This window comes from Nematolebias whitei, chromosome 4, assembly GCF_014905685.2.
Source record: "Nematolebias whitei isolate Nwh7 chromosome 4, NemWhi1, whole genome shotgun sequence".
NCBI lineage: Eukaryota > Metazoa > Chordata > Actinopteri > Cyprinodontiformes > Rivulidae > Nematolebias > Nematolebias whitei.
The window spans coordinates 551392-572725 of NC_056501.1; the positions used below are offsets into that span (position 1 = coordinate 551392).

A 21334-nucleotide genomic window follows, 5' to 3' on the forward strand; every position below is an offset into this window, starting at 1 on the left:
TGTAGCTAAACTAGTACAAAAGACGGCCCATTTGGTGATGGGACATATATTCCATGTTTTAACAGCTCATAGTGTGGTGGCATTTGTGAATTCACACTATTTCACCATGTCACCACTAAGACAACAGAGAATTAACAAGGTTCTGGAAGCACCTAACTTGTTATTCACACACGAGGGAATTAACATGGCAGATAGGATAGGAGGAGGGGAACCACATATTTGTGAGAGAAGAGTGGAACTTTATGACAGAGTCAGGCCAGACTTAAAAGCCACACCTCTTGGAGATGGACAGGTGTTGTTTTGTGATGGAAGCTGTTTCAGGACACAGGATGGACAGCTCAGTGCAGGATTTGCGGTCGTGCTTGAGACAGACCAGGGTTATCAAACTGTGGTGAGCGAGAGATTACAAGGTTCTCAGTCAGCGCAGAGAGCAGAAGTGAGAGCTTTGATTTCAGCACTAGAGTGGGGGGAAAGCAAGAAAATGACTATCTTTACAGACTCTGCGTATGCTTTTAGTGCAGCGCATGTTGAACTGGCGCAGTGGAGAAGAGGAGGTTTTCTGACAGCTAACGGTAAACCTATTAAACATGAGGCAGACATGAGAGAATTGGAAACAGCACTGATGTTACCTGCAGAAATTGCCATTGTTAAATGTCGAGGTCATGATTCAGATTCATCAAACATAGCAAAAGGAAACTGTCAAGCTGATTTGGAGGCGAAAAAGGCCTCAGGATTTATCAACTGGAGTCAGATGGTGATGTCAACACCAGAAGAAGAAGAGGTGACCAGATGGGATGAAGAGTCCATCGCCTGTTGCCAACAAGGTGCAGCTCCAGAAGAAAAGGCAGTATGGAGTGAAAAAGGAGCTGAAAAAAGACCAGATGATTTGTGGATAAACCCGGAAGATGGGAGATGGGTACTCCTACTGAGCCTGAAGAGGAGAATTTTCGAAGAAGCTCATGGTTTGGGTCATGTAAGGGTACACCAGATGAAGAGGAACGTCGTCAACTGGTGGCACCCATATATGAACGATTTGATCAGAGCGTTTGTGAAAGAATGCACGTTATGCAGTTTGTATAACTCCAAGCCAGCTTTTAAACCGCGTCAACAAGGAAAGTTTCCTACGGACATGACACCGGGTCGTGAGGTAATAATTGATTACACTGATATGATTCAACCAGTACGAGGTTTCAGATACTTGTTGGTTTGTGTCGACGCGTTCACCGGATGGCCAGAAGCCTGGCCCGCTAAAAAGGAAGATAGTCAAACGGTAATCAAGTGTTTAATAAATCAGTACATCCCCAGACATGGGTTCCCAACTCTAATTAGGTCCGATAATGGGACTCATTTCAAAAATGCAGATTTGCAGAAGGTTGAAAAGGCCTTGGGTTTGAAGCATGCTTTCGGTACAGTTTACCACCCCTAATCGCAAGGGAAAGTGGAAAGATTGAATGGAAACCTGAAACAAAAGTTATCAAAGATCTGTGTACAGACAAATTCCAATTGGCTTGATGTGTTGCCTATCGCCCTCATGGCGGTAAGAGCTTCTGTTAACAGGGGTACAGGTTTCACCCCGTATGAACTGACCACAGGAAGGTCGTTCCCAGGGCCCCAGCAAAATATGGAGTGGCCCTCAGAACAGGTATCTAAAATGACACACAAAATGTACTTTGATACACTAAAAGGTATGTTGTCTAGTTTCCACCTACAGATCCCTGAATCCAATACTCCAGACGGAGTAAGCCCCACGTGCCCACTCTCAGACTGGGTACTGCTGAGAGTCACTAAACAAAAGTGGGCGGAGCCAAGGTGGACGGGCCCATATGAAGTGACGGAGCGCACATCATACGCAGTACGCTTGAGAGGTAAAGGATCCACGTGGTTTCATCTCAGCCAGTGTGCACCTGCAGGCGAACCACAAAGATCGCTTCAGCAGGTCCGGACGGATCTGCAACATCAGTAGAAGGCGTGATCAAACACCTGACATCTGGAGTGAGTGTCCTGCAAGAGAGGGAAATTAGCTGGGAGATCACCTCTTGCCAGGAGGTGTGGAAGACGCGTCGTGAGCAGGAGTATAAAGAGTGGAAGACGCGTCGGTTTAATCTTTGATGTTTTTGTGAAATAAAAGGCAACAGAAACGTTGGGAATGAAGTCCCCCTGTTTAGCCATTTAACAGCAAGAGGAGTCGAGCAGCTGTGTTCCGGTAGGCCGCAGGAGCAGTGGGTGGAGTTACGGAAGGAGCTACCACATTTGAGGAGAGCTCCTGTGTGGTTAACCTGAGAAGCTGCATCGAGACACCCATCTAACTTCTGAAAAAAAAAAAAAAGAGAAAAAACTGTGATTTTAAGGTGTATGTGTTTATTTTCCGCAGGTTGATTTATAACTGTTAATACATCCACTTACAAATTTCAAGTGGGTTATCGCCTTAACATAGAGTTATTTTTAGAGGGTCAGACTTTTAACTTTTACTGTGTGTGCATTTGGAATTAATTTTGTTCCACAGGTTTACAGTGATCGATTCCTGGGTATAAAAGAAAAACAATAATTCTGGTATTCAATTAAAGCGTGGATTTTAGGAGACAAGTTTTTCAATTTTCTCCCCTTGCTCTGTGATAATAGAATCCTTTCAGGTTGTGCTGAGTTGACATTTTGCTGCAGGTACTGATTTATCTCAGGTTTATACATAATAATCAGTTTTCATTTTCAGTGTGGGGACATAGCAATCATGGTTCTCATATCAAATAAGCTGTTGACTGTTGGAGGGATAATTGGGGTGTTGATGGTCTGTCTTGTGTTGGTGCTGGAGCTAACCTGTGTCATTCCAGGACTCAGGAGATGCCGCACCACACCGGTGAAGATTCAAGAGAGAGATCCCTAGGAGGGGGGCGTGGTCCCCAGTTCATGAATTTAATCAGTTACAGTTGAATTTGTCCCATGCTTTTCAGATGAACAGTTGGTACCGTTATGCTCAGTTTTTAGCCAGGGGGCGTCATGATTCTGAATGTTATGAATGCACCAAACTTCCGGTCACAGCTTCACATTTGCCAATGCGTGTTAAACCCCTGGATCGGGGGCGATCATTTTGTCTTCTGCAATACAGCTCCAGGGGATATAGTCGGGGACCACACGGGTGTAAGGCCAAGCCGTATGAGTTGACACAGGAAGCGCAGGTGGTGGTGTTGAGTCAGTATGTAGAGTGGCCCTCAAGTGAGCAGTTTCCAATTTGTGTACACCGACAGCACTGGCAGGACTCTTATCAGGTGGCGGTGGTCATGTTGCCCCCTGAAATGTGTCAGGCTATATATCACCCTGGTAATCATCACATTGGGGTACCTGGGAAGAATGGAACATTTCCCGTTGAGGATCTGGCTTGGTTGTGTGGACATACGGTACTGTTGATTCTTCCCAGTAACTGGACAGGTATCTGCGCACCTGTGGCGGTCACAGACGAATCATTTCTAGTGTCTGTAAGTAATGGTTCCCATTATGTCAGGCAAAGAAGGGCTGTAGGCATCAGGCCGCACGACTCCATTTGGGGTTCAGACGTACCAGACAAATTTAAACACTGGACAGTAGGAAAAAAGGTCATGCTTTCACTTTTCCCATGGGCTGGGGTTGGGAAGCTACTGTTACGGGTGGAAACCTTAGATTACCGTTTTGGGATTTTCATTAATTCAACAATTAAGGCGCTGGAGGGCATATCAGCGGAGTTGTCAGCCTTGAGAGTAATGGTGTTACAAAATAGAATGGTGTTGGATTTGTTAACGGCATCTAGAGGTGGAGTGTGTGAGATTATTGGGAAAGATGCATGTTGTACTTACATCCCTGATGAGAGTAGTCGGGACCCCCAGGGCAGGGTGACTGAGGCATTGGCCCAGCTGAGAGGCCTGCAGGAGGCGAAGGCTAAAGACCTGCCTGCAGGATCCTCAGGGTTTTGGTCATGGTACATGAGTGGGTCTTGGAGTCAGCTGCTGATCAAACTGTTGGTACCTCCTTTGGCTATTATTGTTCTTTTTTGTATTTTGTTGGGTTGCATTGCACCGTGCGCAAAAGCAGCAGTCGCGCGGATGGTTAACTTTGATGGAGTGGTGGGCACAGGTACGGTGTGTCCTGTGATCCGGGCCAGTGAGGACTCCTCGAAGTCAGGACAGGACCACCTGCAGTTGGCTGAGACAAAATACCTGTAGCCTTTGAAGTTTAGTTGGTCTATCATTTTTTTGATAGACCAAGAGAGGGATTGTTGGATTTCATGTTTTATCTTTTAGTATTATTTTAATCAAGCTTGAAATTTCATGTATTAAAATATGTTTATGTGTCATTCTTTCACTACCTTACAATCATTTAAATGTTACTCAGAATGTTAATCAATTAGTTTGCTTATAGATATATAATCTCACATTAGCTAGGAAAATCACCTAAGTTCACAATGTTAGAAATTTACATTTTGATATAATTACAAGCGAATCACAACGGGCCCAATGTCAGGTAAGATACTTTTTAATTACACAAGAGGAAGGGCTGCTTCTCACTAGGACTAAATAGAATTAGTATCATAATAACAATTAGTAAGTCACATAAAATCATCAGTTGATGAGGGGGTCAGCTCAAACCACACAGAGATGAGTTAGTTAATAATTAATAGTTATTAAGTATTCCTAGAAAAACTAACTTTAGAACAGAACCATTTGGTATCACTAAGGTATAAGTAAGTACACTGAAACGGCTAAAACAAAGAGCCGATTTACATGCCAGGCCATAACAGTGGCTTATCTTATCTAAAGAATGTGCCAAGTCCCCGGCCAGAGCAGAGTAACCATGACAACCATTCGGTTAAACCAATCAGAGAGCCCGAATTGCATAAAAACAAAGTCACCAGAAAATATGAGCAGCATTTGCTGGAGAAGCATCAGATCAGGTCGGTTTTGGTAAATGCTCCTGTATGCATACAGATTTGTGATTTTATGAACTCTGAATACTTGTAATCTGTTGTCCAATAAATCTTTTGAACTAAGGTGGACTGTATCAGCTGTTTGAACACCATTAGTGGCCTCTAGCCACAACACCAGCCAAATTCCATTGAGATCACAGATCTCTTTTGCAAGGGAGGCCTGGGCCTGAAGGCAGCCTAACATGATTTATGATAACAGGATTTATGTTTTTTGGAGTTGGTGGTTACCTGGCACATCAAAAAATTCAGAAAACATCGGCAGCTCTTCTGGCCATTCTAAAGCTGCCCGGCATGTGTGAAGGAATGTATTGTGTTGTCAACACTGAGCTGTAAGCTGGACACAATTCTTGCTGAAAACTGTGGGCTACTTGTGGCTCCTGAATCTCACTGGCAGGAAGGAATAGGTCTCGGAGAAGTTGTAAGCCAGACTCCGCGTATGTGATCACAATTTGGCTGTTTGGAGTTGCCATTGAGATGTACTAGCGAGACTGTAAAAGGCAGATGGAATTTAACAGAGCTCGGTCTGACCCAAAACAAATGGTGCTATCTGGACCATCTGTCTCCAGCTTGTCCAAAATGCTGCAGCTCGGCTACTAACAGGAACTCGCAGGTTTGAACACGTTACTCCGGTTCTGTCCTCTCTTCACAGGCTTCCTGTGGCATGTCAGAGTTGATTTTAAGATTTTTCTGCTGACATTTAAGTGTGTTAATGGCCTTGCACCCTCATACCTCTCCGACCTCCTTCATCCTTATACTCCTTCTCGGGCCTTGAGGTCATCAGACCAGCTGCTTTTGGCCGTACCAAAAACCAGCTGAAGCTCAGAGGAGATCGGGCGTTTTCAGTCATGGGCCCTAAACTCTGGAATAAGCTGCCCATCAACATTCGACAGGCCACCTCAGTCTTTATTTTTAAATCTCTCCTCAAAACACATCTGAACACATTGGCATTTAACACAGTGTGATCTCATTTGGTAGTTCGTTGTTGATGATTGTGTTCATCCATTTTGCTTTTACTCCCTGACATTTAACGCAGGGTGATTTGATTTAGTATTTCATTGTTTCTCATTATATTTAATCTTTTTATGCTTTTATTCATGTTGCTGTAATATGTTGTTATTAATATTTGATGCTGTGATCTTTTTTGGTAAGCACTTTGATAACAGTTACGGTTTTAAATGTGCTATATAAATAAATGTGACTTGACTTGACTTGAACCTGGCTCCCCACGCGTCGACCTTGGAAGGTTGACAATCTCAAATTATCCCCCCATCCCTACCCACTCCCTTCTCCAAGGACATGAACCTGTGTCGGAGCTCTACCGAGCTGGCAGATAAACACTGCTCCATCACTTACAGGGAATATGGCTGCCGGGGGGTGGGGGGGTATATGGATAGTGTTCACAGACCACTTCCCCTAAATAGATGCAAAAGCAAATAGATAATAATATAAAAGATAAAATAAAAATAAAAGCTCACAAATGTAAGTCACAGATTTACAAAATGGCTGAAACATCAATGGTTCCACATTCTTGACTTAAACCTAAATGAGCTCTGAGCAATATCCGTTAGTATCAGGATGATGTTATTTGTAGAATCATGTAATCTCCACATATATCTGTACATACGGTTACGTAACGCAGCATAAATAGTGGAGACACAAACACCAACAAATAACTGATTTGCACTAGTCCACCTGAGCATCCTAAGCAGCTTCCTCATCCCGTCATTACGTGCCACTTTGAGTTTCTGAATGCTGCTTTGCTTGTATCGTCTCCACAGATGGGCAGTATACAGAGGAGTGCAGTGTGCTTTAAAAGAGCCACTTTCACTCACACAGAGCACATCCTGAACCTGTGTACAAGCGTGTTGCCTTGGGCATATATTAAACAAGACTGGCTGTAAATGTCCATGTCATCAGCCAGACCATCAGTTACATAATGTCCCAGGTGTTTAACAGCAGCACCAGATAAAGAGAAGTCAGGAAGTACCAACTTCTGATCCTCCCTGGTTCTTATAATCATGATATTACTTTTCAGTGCATTGTAGATAATGTCATACTGCTGACCAGAATGTGAGCAGAGCCTCAATAATTGCTGAAGACCAGCACTACAAGGACTAAAAATAATCAGATCATCTGCATCCATGAGATGGTTATTATGGTTCCACACCCTGTCACACAGTTTAGTAGCCACTTTGATAAATCATCCAAGCATACATTAAAAAGAAGAGGAGAGCGAATGCTTCCCTGTCTGACCCTGTTCCTTATTGTAAAAGGAGCTGACACACAATTACCCCATCTTATGTACATTAACTGATGAGCATACCAAAAGGACAGAATTCTAATTATAGATCCAAGAACCCCTCTGTTGTATAACTTTTAAAATAACTATTCATGATTAACCCGGTCAAAAGACTTTGAGGCATCAATAAAGCACATAAACATTGTAGAATTGGGACTATTATACAAATCCAAGATGTCTTTCAAAGCGAAAATACACATATCTGTGCCATGGCTTGATTTAAAACCAAACTGGTTATCAGAAGTACTCTCCAGGACCTTGGATAGCACACTGGCTAAAGCTATGAGCCGATAGCTATTTATCCTTGCTATTTATTTAGCCAGATTTATCCTTTATAATAGGCACTAATATAACAGCTAAAAGTGAGTCAGGCAAAAATGCCATGGACTAAAAACCCATTCAAATACAAAGCAAGCAAAAGAAAGAGTTTTCTGCTTGAAAAGTTTACGTGTTCTGCAGACACTTCATCCATACCACAAGCCTTATTGTTCTTTAAGCTCATGGCTGCATTATACATTTCTTGAGCTGAAACTTTCATGTTTTCATCATTATTAATACTGTCCACCATAAATGAGGGGCTTTTAACACAGTTAAATAGTTCATAACAATGCTTCTACCACATCTGAGTAATTTCCTCTACTCCATTTACACCATCAATATCTACTGGCAGACATGTTTTATAATTATTCATTTTCTTTATTTCCTTCCAGAAATCATGTGTGCAGTTTTGCATTTTCCTTACAAGTAAATTTAACTTCATTGTGTCTTCATTTCTTTGAATAAAACGTAAGGCATATTTAAAATTGGCATTTGCCCGTTTCTTATACTCAAAGAGAAGACCATACTTGTGTCTACCTGCCTCAGCCCAAGCCTTGAAAGCCTGCCTAGCCTCAGCATGAAGCTCCTTCACATGCTCATCCCAGCCTTGTTCAGCTTTAGCTTTGTGCAACTTAGTCTTATACAATGCCATACTAGAGACACAAAAAGACTCCACAATATTTTCATACAAATTACACAGCTCTATACCATGCTGTGGGTTTTTACAGTTGATATTATCACATGCTACAGCATCCCTTGGTAGCTCAATATTACTCAGCATGGTATCAGACTGGGCTAAATATCCACCAGGTCCTTCTTGGTCAAATTAGACCAGTCTAGTTTTCCAACACTCAGACTATTGTGAACAGACTGAAAAGCAGGTAGATTACCAATATTTACAGATAAAAATAGAGGCATGTGGTCAGAAGTAGAAAGCTCATAATTAATCCTCATCGATTCTATGGACTGGTGAGTATCAGCTGTACTGATGCAGTGATCCAGTCATGAAGTTGTACCCCATGCTTCAATAACATAAGCGAAGCTGTCATCAAGTAAAAGTACCTTACTGGAGAGAATCAGACCATTATCAAGGCAGAATTGCATTAAGTGATTTGCAAATATTGAACTTATATCAGAAATATATGCATTAATGTCACCCACAATTAAAAAACAAGTGGGAGCATTTTCCTGGATGACAGATAAGATAACCTATTAAGATATTTGTCTTCATTCCTATGACATTCATAAGGTTTATAGACATTAAGAATAATGACTTTCTGAACTCGTCACTAAACTCAATTCCAACAGCCCAGTCAACATTTAATCTGACCATCTTGACCAGTTGATCAAACTTTTTATGCTATAAAATTGCACCACCACCAGGAATTCTACCATAAACTATTTCATCACTCAAATCAGTTGTATATTTGCCCACACCATAGAAGTCTTTATGAAGGGAATTAAGTCCTTCCAAGTCTTGCTTTGGTAAAAAAAAAAAAAGTCTTGAACACACAATAAGTTACAGTTTGCCAAGAGTGTATTTACAGTTAAGCGACGCAAATTATCAGCTTCCTTGTTCCCAACAGGTAGTCCTCGTGCATTGTAAGAGACAATATTAATGCTCATTATTTAATATTGACTCCGGCATTCATCTGCTCTCCTGCAGAGCATCAGACACAGTAGGGTTAGACACCGAACACTGCTGATGCACACCAGTAGATTGGTTCTTCTGGACTAGCGTGCGTCATAGAAACAACAAAAATAAATGCCAGTTGGCCACAGCTGCTGGTCATACACGTCCATCACATCTGCACATTCAGCAGTGACATGAAACGAGCTAAACCTTTTCTGAGATGAATCGATTTTAAGACACGTAACTGGCTTCCCCAGTTTCTCAGTCAGATAGTGTCAGTGTTGACATTAGGTGCAAATCTTGTTGCAAATGCACTCAACACCCTGGTTTTGAACACTGGGATATTGTTATCTGTGCTGGTACCAGTTACTGCCATCTTCTTGCGCATATCTGTGGCCTTATCGGAATTGTGACGCTGATAGACACTGTACCACCTTATCAGAACTTTGGAACTTTCTGGAGTGTCTCTGGACTACTCACTGCCTTTGTTGTCCCCTATGCATATATATATATATATATATATATGTCTTCGGTATCTTTATGTTGCTTTTTGTGCTGAGGTAATTTCTGATCTCCCCTTTCCTCATATTGTCATTTTCCTTATCTAAAAAGGTGGCACTGCTCAAGTGGCTGCAGCTTAGTCTCCCCATGTATGTCTCTCTTTTGTTAATGCACTTTGGTAACAGTTCCTGTTTTAAATGTGCTATACAAATACATTTGACTTGATTAAATGAAAACTAATTGGACCTAATCCTTAAATGAACATCAGCCGACCAACGGCAGAGCAAGTAGATTCCAGGCTAATGTGTGAAGTAAAGTGGATCTCTTTGCTCACAGACAGCGACAAGAAGGGAATGCTGGATGTATTTATTTTTATTTAAATACAATCACAAGAAGTCAAATGTGTCTTTTTCTTTGTCTACTGTGTGTGTATGTGTGCACATTAGCAGTGTTGTAGGTTATGTTCTTTGCATTAGCTACTTGACTTGCATTGACACTATGCATGTTTTATTCAAAAATATAATGCATAAAGCTGATACTTACAGCCTCTCGAGCAGTCGAAGGTCTTGGAAGGCTCCCCTCTCTACAACACAGATCTGGTTGTCCTCCAGATGACTACAACGATGGACACACAGACATGAGAACGTCTTTAAAATGTTCAGTTTACATTTCTAACGGGAAAGAATGTGTGCAGTCTAAAGAGCTGTAAATAAAACTTTCTGGCTGATGCAGCATGAGACACATTCCATGTATAAACACACAATCAGAGCACTGAACAAATTAATCAGCTTTAAAACAAAACCCTAGCCTAACCCTAACCCCCCCACCCCCAGTCGTTCTGCCAGAAGGCCAGCTAAGGTTTTCCAGATGGGTCAAAGGAAGAGCAGTTCAACTGAAATCTGAGGGGTGATATTCAGTCTGAAGACATTAAAGATGACATCTTCAAAAAAGAAGTGACAGAACATTAACACAGAACAAAAAACTTATTTATGCAAGTCACTAGTGAAGATTAGACATCAGAAATGCAACAAAGATACAAAACTAGTTAGAGCGACAAAATTGAGTGGGAGAGACGAGAATTAAGGCAATTCAACTCAATTCAGTTTATTTCTATAGCGCAAAATCACAACAAAGTTGTCTCAGGGCACGTTACAGAAACATTCACATACATAAAACCCAATTTGTAGGTTAGAAGTAAGATTTTGAATTCTATTCTGGATTTGACAGGGAGCCAATGGAGAGAAGCTAAAACTGGAGAGAGATGATCTCTCCCAGTAACTCCAGTTAAGACTCTGGCAGCAGCATTTTGGATCAACTGAAGACGTTTTAAAGAAGTATTTGGACACCCAGATAATAAACCATTGCAATAGTCCAGTCTAGACGTGACAAATGCATGGACCAGTTTTTCTGCATCATCTTTAGATCAGATGTTTCTAATGTTAGTGATATTACGCAGGTGGAAGAAGGAGGTTCTAGTAACGTTTTTAATGTGGGGGATAAAAGACATGTCCTGATCAAAAATAACACCAAGATTTTTAACATTAGAGCTGGAGGACAGATTAATGCATCTAAGGAGGGAGAAAGACTGAAACATTCATTCCTAAGGTGCTCAGGTCCAAAAACCAAAACCTCAGTCTTGTCTGTTCAACAGGAGAAAATTAAGGGTCATCCAGGTTTTTATGTCTTTAAGACATGCTGGTAGTCTAAGTAGCTGATTGGATTCATTGGGTTTAATGGACAAATATAACTGTGTATCATCAGCATAACAATGAAAATTTATCCCATGTTGTTTAATAACTTTACCTAATGGAAGCATATATAAAGTAAAGAGTATTGGCCCAAGGACTGAGCCCTGAGGAACTCCATGACTAACTTTGGTGTATGATGAAGATTTATTATTTACATTTACAAACTGGAATCTATCAGATAGATATGATTTAAACCATTTTAGAGCTGTTCCTGTAATCCCAATATCATATTCAAGCCTCTGTAGTAAAATATTTATTTATTTATTTATTTATTTATTTATTTTATTCATTTTATAATAATAAAAAAACACAAAACAATTAACATACAGACAACAAAAGAAATAAAATTATAAAATGAAAGGTGGCAGATGAAGAAAAAAATCTTATCATATCTGCCCCTTATTTTATGATAAACAATTTAAACAAACAACTTCCTTTGAATACAAAAAAGAGATAAACAACACATTAACTTCCTTAATCGCAATGAATTACTGTTTGAACTCATTTCAAATATATTGTTTCAACAATTTATCCTTGACCATTCTTTTGAATATAGGCATTGATTTAGCTTCTTTAACATCAGTTCCTAATTCATTCCATAACCCAACTCCTTGAATTATGGTAGACCTTCCTTTTCAAGTAGTTCTATACTTGGGCTTCACAAACATGTCTGTTCCCTTAAGATTATAACAACTCAATCGTTTAACAATATACACCTGGATATTCGAAGGCAAAACATTATTGTGCGCTCTATACATCACTGACAATATATTATAATCCACCAAATCATAGAACTTCAGCAATTTGGTATTATAAAATAATATACTTGATGGATGCCGATAATGTTTTCTAGTAATAATTCTTAAAACTCTTTTCTGCAAAACAAAAATAGGCTTTGTAATTGATTTACATGCCTTTCCCCAAATACTAATACAATAAATCAAATGTGGAACAATAATTGTATTATATAACAAATAAAGTGCCTTTTCATTCAATAGATCCCTAACTCTATAAAATATTGCAATAGATTTAGATAATTTCATTTTAACAGAACTTAGATGTCGTTTCCAGGACAGTTTGTCATCAATTATGACACCCAAGAATTTCGCCTCATGGACTCTATGAATTTCGGAGCCATCAATTTTAAATGAGACATCAATAGATTTATTTTTATTACTAAAAATCATATAATTGGTTTTATCTAAATTTAATGTTAATTTATTAAGTTTAAACCAAAACTGAACTTTATCAAGTTCAGTCATCATTAATTCCACTGTTTGTTCAATACTCTTACCAAAACTAAAAAATGTGGTATCATCAGCAAATAAAATACATTTAAGGAGACCAGACACCTTAACCAAATCATTAACATACAAAATAAACAATTTTGGTCCCAACACCGATCCCTGAGGAACTCCGCATGTTATAGTGCTGTGATCAGATTTCACATCATCCATCTGAACAAACTGTGTCCTTTCCCTCAAATAACTAGATACCCACTGCAGCGCTACTCCTCTAATACCATACCTATGTAACTTGTCAAGGAGTACAGAGTGGTCAACAGTATCAAATGCTTTCTTTAAATCCACAAAAACATTAACACAGTATTGTTTTTGATCAACAGCTGTTGATACTTTTTCAATTCATTCCATAAGAGCCATAGATGTTGAATTATTTGCTCTGAACCCATATTGACTGTCAGTTAGAATATTATGTTTTTCAACAAATTTGTCCAATCTACTAACAAATAGTTTTTCCAATATTTTTGAAAACTGTGGTAACAAAGATATCGGTCTGTAATTATTGAATAAACATTTATCACCACTTTTGAAAAGAGGAACCACCTTCGCCACTTTCATTTGATCTGGAAATACTCCTGTTGTAAAGGACAAATTACATATGTATGTAAATGGCTCAATTACATGACCTATTATGTCCTTTACAAACGTCATATCCATATAATCTTTGGATTTTTTATCTGCAAATTTATTAACTATGTTTATTATTTCTTCATTATTTGTCCCATTAAGGAACATACTGTTTAAACAATCCTCAATTAAATAGTTAACATTTTTGTCAACTTTAGGTATTTCAGCTGCAAGGTTTGTTCCAATCTTCACAAAATACTGATTAAATTTATTAACAATTTCATTTTTATCATTGATTTCATCATTGTTTATTACAAAATTCTGTGAGGTACCAGTTTTTGCTACATGTTTTTTTAAAACACTATTCACTACTCTCCATGTGGCCCTCATATTTCCACCACTTTTATTCAATAAATCACTATAATATTCTTTCTTATGTTTTCTTATAATCCCTACTAATTTATTTTTGTACCTCTTGTATCTATCTTCTGCCTCTTGTGTTCTACATTTCAAAAAACATGAGTACAAATAATTCTTCTTTTTACATGCGTTTCTCAATCCTTTAGTCATCCATTGTTGATCTACAATATTCTTTTTGGTATAGTTTTTTTGTACACAATTCTTTTCATATAAAGTTTCCAAAATATCCATAAACATATCGTATGATTTGTTTACATCTTTAACATACACACTTTCCCAATTTTGTTTAACAAGATCATCTTTTAATTTGTCTAAAGCTTTTTTTGATGTATTTATTTTTCTTTTCATACTAGCAGTTATTTTCATAATATTATGATACTTATTATATATTGTAAAAACCGGTAAGTGATCACTGAGATCTGTCGTCAAAATACCACTAGTCACATCCCCATTTATTGTATTTGTAAATATATTATCAATTATTGTTGCACTGTGAGTTGTGATTCTTGTTGGTCTTGATATCAATGGGTAAAGATTTAAAGTATGCATGGAGTCTATAAATGTACTGATATTATTAGAATCTCTATTATTCCCCAAATCGATATTAAAATCACCACATAAAAATATCGTTTTATTGCAATTCTTTTCTAGTAGTTCTATGATTCTATCTGTAAACAATTCTATATTTGAATCAGGTGGTCGATATACACAACTAATTATAATGTTTTTATCATTTTTATTATTTATTTCTATTGTTACCATTTCAATTATGTTATCATCAATAATTGACATTTCATCAATTAATTTACATTTTACCGAATTATTTACAAATAGAGCCACACCACCACCTTTCCTGTTAATTCTATTCATATTAAATAATTCATACCCATCAATATGGGCATTATTTATATTTTCATCATTTAACCATGTTTCTGAAAATGCTAATATTGTAAAAGTCCTATTTAATTGTCTTAAGTAGTCAGTTATCATAGAAATATTTGCATTCAAACTCCTACTATTGAAATGGATTATTGATAGACCAGACTTTGTTAAACTTAAATCATTAAACTGTTTTTCATTGTAGTATTCACAATCCTTGGTAATTGGAAAAAAACCTGCATCAATCTCATCATCAACACTGTATATTTTCGGTTCTGAATCTTCATTCTCTATCATTGATAGAGATATTCTTTCACTAGACTAATATTTATTACCATCTCATCTCTGGTTTATCCATATTTTTCCAATTCCTTCAGTTCTTTGATTATTTTAGCCTGTTGTCCTTCTTTTACTTTTATCCAAACATTTCCATTCCGTGTCCATGTTGCTGTAATTTTTTTGTTTTTTTTTAACAACCTTGCTTCCCGTGCAATACTGCTATTCTTTTTTGTTAGATGTTCGTTTATGTAGACTTTTGTTCCTTTTAGATTTCTTGCTTGCATTATCACACCATTTCTTGATTTTCTACTAACGAATCTAACAACTATTGCTGGTTTATTTTTGTCTGTTTTGTTAGGCAGAGTGTAACAAATTGAAACATCTTCATGATCAATATTAATGTCTTTTTCCTGCAAAAATGAGACTACTTGCTCTTCCAATGTCTGTAGATCTTCATTTGATGCATCCTCCGTTGTTACAGTGCCACTAACAACTTTGGCAAATGACCTAGGTTTTATTTCCAAGCCAGATATCACCAAGTTCTCCAGTCTTGCATTTCTTTCCAAGTCATCAACTTTGTTTTCAAGTTCAATAATTTTTTTGTCTTTTTCACATATTTGAATTTTTAGCTGTTTTACTTCTTCAAGTAACCCAATTAATTGTTCTTGTTTTGAAGAAAGTTTGGCTAGTTCCATTCCCATAAAGTTCAATGACTTTTTTATGTCCTCCATATTTTCTAAACTTAGTTCCTCCAAAGCTTCCTTCTTTCCTTTCTTCGATTTACTCGACATTGTTCATAGTACTCACAATCCCGTTGACAATAGCAGTCAGTTAACCAGGCAACGTCTGAGGCCTGATCCGTAGTCGCCCCCGCCGTCGATGGCAACTAGCGGCCACTCACAGCCCCCGCTGTCCGCTGAGTTCTCCACCGAAGACCGTCTCCCAACAGGCACACAGACCTGACGACAGCAGCCCAGAACAAACGCCCATGCAGAGCAGGCCCAACCGCAGCAGAACGTCCCCACAGCAGCCACACCACCGCCGCTCCTTCAGCTCGGTGGTGCTAGCTTCACGGCTAGCTCCACAGCTAGTTGGCCGAAGCAGATCGTCCTCACAGCGGCTACACCACCGCCAACTTTCTTCAGTTCGTTGAACCACACAGCGACGATAGTCTTCGAGTGTTTTCAATCCTTAAACCTTAAAACCAGGTTGTTGTTCTCACAGACTGACAGTGTTGAGTCAGCATATTTCAAAGCTTCTTCTGAACTGTCGGCATCAAAGCTTCTTCTGAGAAGTTAGTTTTATGTTGGACATTCGTGCTCCGTGGCTTCAGCGGTGTGTTATTCTTCTACATGGGCCGGTGTTGTGACAAAAATTGATGGGCTGCCAAATGGCGGCTGCGGGAGCATGCACGGGAGGACTTTAACAAGAATTTAACAAGAAAAACACCTAAAACAATTATTTGTTTGCTCGACATTATAGCAGGTGTGTCTCAGTCTAACTTTTTCTTAATAAACATAAATATTGTGATCAACTGTATCAAATGCAGCACTGAGGTCTAACAGGACCAGTAGAGACACAAGTCCATTGTCTGAGGCCATGAGAATATCATTAGTGACTTTTACTAGTGCTGTTTCTGTGCTATGATGAGCTCTAAACCCTGACTGAAACTCTTCAGATTATTTCTTTGTAGATGTTCACACAACTGATCTGCAACTATTTTCTCTAGAATTTTTGAGATGAAAGTTAGATTAGATATAGATCTATAGTTGGCCAGAGTTTCTGAATCAATGTCAGACTTCTTAAGTAAAGGTTTAATTACAGCAACCTTAAAGCTCTGTGGTACATAACCATCCATTAAAGACAAATTAAGTAGATCCAAAATGTGGATATTAATCAGGGGAAATACCTCTTTAAACAGTCTGGTTGGGATGGGATCTAGCAGGCATGTGGATGGTTTGGACGAGATTATTATTTTTGACAATTCAGAGCTCAAAGGACAAAAACTGTCCAAACATAAATCAGGCTCTAGTGAAATTTTTAAAGTTGTCTCATTTGACAGGGGACTAGAGATAGTAGAAGGAAGGATGGTTTGAATTTTCTCTCTAATTGAAATAATTTTATTTATAAAGAATCTCATGAAGTCATCACTACTTATAGTTGTAGGGATACATGGTTCAACAGAAATGGGACTTTTAATTAGACTAGCAATAGTACTAAACAGAAACCTAGGGTTATTTTTATTCTCCTCTATTAAAGATGAGTAATATAAAGTTCTAGCATTACGGAGAGCTTTTTTATATGTTAGCAGACTATCTTTCCAAGTTAAATAAAATTCTTCAACATTAGTAGAGCGCCATTTTCTCTCCTGGTTTCTAGATGCTGCTTTAAAGTACGTAACTCAGAATTGAACCAAGGAGCCAGTTTCCTCTGATTGATTACTTTCTTTTTCAGTGGAGCAAGTTTATCAAGTGAAGTTTGCATTGAAGTTGTAAGATGATCAACTAGATGATCTAAGTCTCTGTTCTCTGATGCATTACTCTGCAAGACAGAGGAAACATTGATGGAAGAGATTGTTTCAATTTGGTTACAGCATTTTCTGAGAAGCACCTGCTGAGATGAAATTTACTCTCAGTGACTGTGTAGTCATTTAATGTAAACTCAAAGTTATTAAAAAATGGTCGGACAGAACAGGATTTTGAGGAACTATTACCAAGTCCTTAATCTCTATACCATAGGTCAGAACTAAATCAAGAGTGTGATGATAAGAATGAGTAGATGTGTGGACGTTTTGAGTAAAACCAAATGGGTCTATTAAATTATTAAAGGCTATGCTTAAACTATCACTCTCAACATCTACATGAATATTGAAATCACCCATTATGATGATTTTATCAGTATTTAATAATAAGTCAGTTAATAATTCTGAAAATTCAGACAAAAACTGAGAGTAAGCTCCTGGTGGACGATATATAACAACTAGTAAAAGTGGCTTTTCTGATTTCCATTTTGGATGAGAAAGACTGAGGGACAGTGATTCAAAAGAATCATAACTAATAACTGGTTTGGCATTAATCAATAATCCTGACTGAAAAATAGAAGCTACTCCTCCACCTCGGCCAGTTGTTCTACGAACACAAGCTCACAAAATTAACTGGGCAGCCACTAGAGTGGCCAACATCCTCAATGCTGGTCATAGTTGAACAGCAAGAAAAAATTTACACACAATGTCACATGCCAATATCCGATAGACTAAACAAAAAACACCAAAAGATTGATCCGGTATAAACCCACCCCTCTCTCCTACCTGAACATGGCGAGAACAAAAAACATTAACTGAAAATCCACACATTAGTTCTTACCCTAGAGAACACAATCCAACCTTCTGGGTTCCTGTGGGTCTGCAGCCATCTTACACCTCCATCATGATTTTATTCCTCTGTACTCACTCGCATTAGTGAGCATTTGAGTTCACCAACATGTGTGTCCTGATGCATGCTCAATAACTGAGCATGCATCAGGACACACGTTAGTGAACTACTAGATCATTTAAGAGTTTTACTTTTTGAAAGACGTGCAAGTATTTCTCTGGGATGACTCAACAATAATTACCACCTTGCTCATAGTTAGAACATTCAAAGTATAATTTGTTCTCATTCCATTCTAGAAGAAGGTTAAGTATTAACTTTATGAGCAAAGATTTCCCATAGGAAGTCTGTGCTTCTCTGAGTGTGTGTGTGTGTGTGGTGGGGGGGGGGGGGGGGGGTCAGCTTCCTCAGAACATCTCCTCTTGATTTGCTTTTTGTTTTTAGAGATTTGGAGTGGCTAAATGTCACAGCTGTTTCTCACCCATCACACAAAGCCTACTCCAGTTTTTCTGTTTTATTAACTCACCACAAATCAAACATCTGGCTTTATTTCCAGCTTTTAATCAAACACACAAGCACAGATTAAGTTCAGGAAAAATGGAATTAGTTTTAAATTTGATAAAGCTCATGGTTCAGGTCAAACAAATGTAGACACACACATGAAGAAAGTTGGTGCAGTTTGTACCGAGAGAGTATTTTTATCTGCCATTCTGCTTAAAACTCAGCGAGGAGGGAAGCTGCACGCAGCCAACAGTGATTATAGTCATTTAAACACACACGCACACACACGCACACACACACTTCAGAGGGTTGAGGCAAAGAGTGAAAGTCTGCGGTCAGTCAGGAGGAGATAAAGACTTGCTCTCTGCTCGGTGACGCCTTTTAAAACAATCAGTGTCTAAAATGTACATTTTCACTCGGCAGATGAAGAACTAACAAGCTGAGGGTGCTCACCAATCACAGAGACAAAATGTCATTCAACTCATCAGCTGTCAGTAAAATAAGTTCTACTAGAACGTGTTTAGCTCATATTGTCATTGAGGATGTTTGCATCACTTTTGTCAAAGATTAAAGACAATAGAAGAAGCTCAAGGCTCTTCTAAACTCACTCAGACGTCCTGCCCCAGATTTATTTTTCTACCATAGCTGTCCTCAGTTTTCAATCATTCCTCTCTTTCTATTAGAGATCTTTGAAGCTTTTGATTATTGGAGAAATGTGAATATGACCAACCAGTGGAGGGCAACGATCTGACAGGAACATTTATGGAAACATTTCTCTGATAAAGAGAGTGGGTGAAAGTGTCAAAGCATTTGGATTTATCACCGTGAGGTCTTGTTGGCAGGATGTTCAATGCTGCACAGTCTTTACTGAATTACCTACAGCAAAGAAACGTGCACGCCTCTGCCTTCAGACTGTGTGCAATAGAATACTGTTAGGTATGTCTTATACATAAAGCTTCATTTCTAAATGTTCTGGTATTTTTAGGACAATGCAATCTTAGGGCCTCAGTGGATCTATTCAGTTCAGTTTAGGATCAATGGTCGGCACCAAAGTCTTATGATCCTGAGGCTGCAGGTTCGAGCCCAGGTACGGTCAGGAATGACATCCAGAGTAAAACATGACAACTGTCATCCTTCTCGCTGTCACAACCTTTGCAGCAAGGAGCAGGCAAAAAACCAAAAATTCATTCTAGGATCATCAAATTCCCTGTCACAGTAATTTCTCCTTTTTTTTTTTTACCGTGAAGACAAACATTGTTCTGTTGAACATGCATCAGGATATTGTTCTGTTAGTCTCCACTCATTTTTCAGTGTCTAAAGGCAACATTATTTTGGAGCCTATATTGTAAAAAATAAAATAAAAATCTGGAATCACCAGTTATGATGTGTAAAGTCATAAGCAAAGAAAATCTATCAGACTTGAAAATGGATCATTTATATATCTAAAAAAGTTAAATCTGGTCCTCTGGACATTCAAAAAAACAAAACAAAGCAAATAAAAAAAATGTAGAAACGTTTCGTCTCTCATCCTGAGGACTTCCTCAGTCTGAGGTGCTGTTTTCAGCTCAGTCTCTTAAATAGCACCTTCTCAGAGTGGATCAACCAGTTTGCCGCTGACAACCAAAACCAGCTGATCACATGCTCAAGAAGGACCATCAGCCTAACAATGGATCATTAGCACCTGATGGCTGTTTACTGTTCACAGAGGGCTGAGTGATACTAGCAATCACAGCATTGTAAGAGGGGGACAGTTGAACCCGGAGGCTCCACCCCTGTTTAATGATGGACGATTTCTTTTCACAAAGATGGCCTCCTTTACTCCTCTCTCAAACCAACGTTCCTCTCTTGTCTTGTTGGCAGGATGTTCAACAGCTGCACAGCTGATGAGTTGAATGACATTTTGTCTCTGTGATTGGTGAGCACCCTCAGCTTGTTAGTTCTTCATCTGCCGAGTGAAAATGTACATTTTAGACACTGATTGTTTTAAAAGGCGTCACTGAGCAGAGAGCAAGTCTTTATCTCCTCCTGACTGACCGCAGACTTTCACTAATCCCTTTAGTTGGCAGCTCAGAACACCACATACAGAACACCATGGACTTTGTGGACAAGGTGAGGGATGTCATCATGGAGACTGATGAAACAATGGTCTCTTTTGATGTCACATCACTCTTTACGTGCATTCCTGTTGATGATGCAGTAGAGGTGGTCAGTTTAAAATTAAAATTAGACACCACTCTGAGCAGCAGGACCACACTTTCTACAGAACAACTGGGTCAACTCTTGAAACTGTGCCTGCAGTCAACCTACTTCACATATGGGGAGCAATATTATAGGCAGAAACATGGGTGTGCTATGGGGTCTCCAGTTTCTCCTATTGTTGCCAACCTGTACATGGAGGAGGTAGAAAAGAGAGCCTTGACGTCCTTTTCAGGGACACCACCAAGTCATTGGTTCAGGTATGTTGATGACACCTGGGTTAAAATTAAATCTCAGGAAGTCCAACATTTTACTGACCACATCAACTCTGTGGATAAATACATCAAGTTCACACGAGAAGATGTAAAAAATGGCA

At 38.8% G+C, this 21334-nt stretch overlaps 1 protein-coding gene across 1 annotated transcript in view; it reads right to left on the reverse strand.

Moving 5' to 3' along the window:
• slit3 (slit homolog 3 (Drosophila)) overlaps window positions 1-21334 on the reverse strand; it is a gene marked incomplete in the record, with an annotated part of 622921 nt that overhangs the window by 518371 nt on the left and 83216 nt on the right. The window contains 1 exon segment of the mRNA XM_037675457.1: window positions 10243-10314. Coding sequence (XP_037531385.1) covers window positions 10243-10314 — 72 coding nt within the window.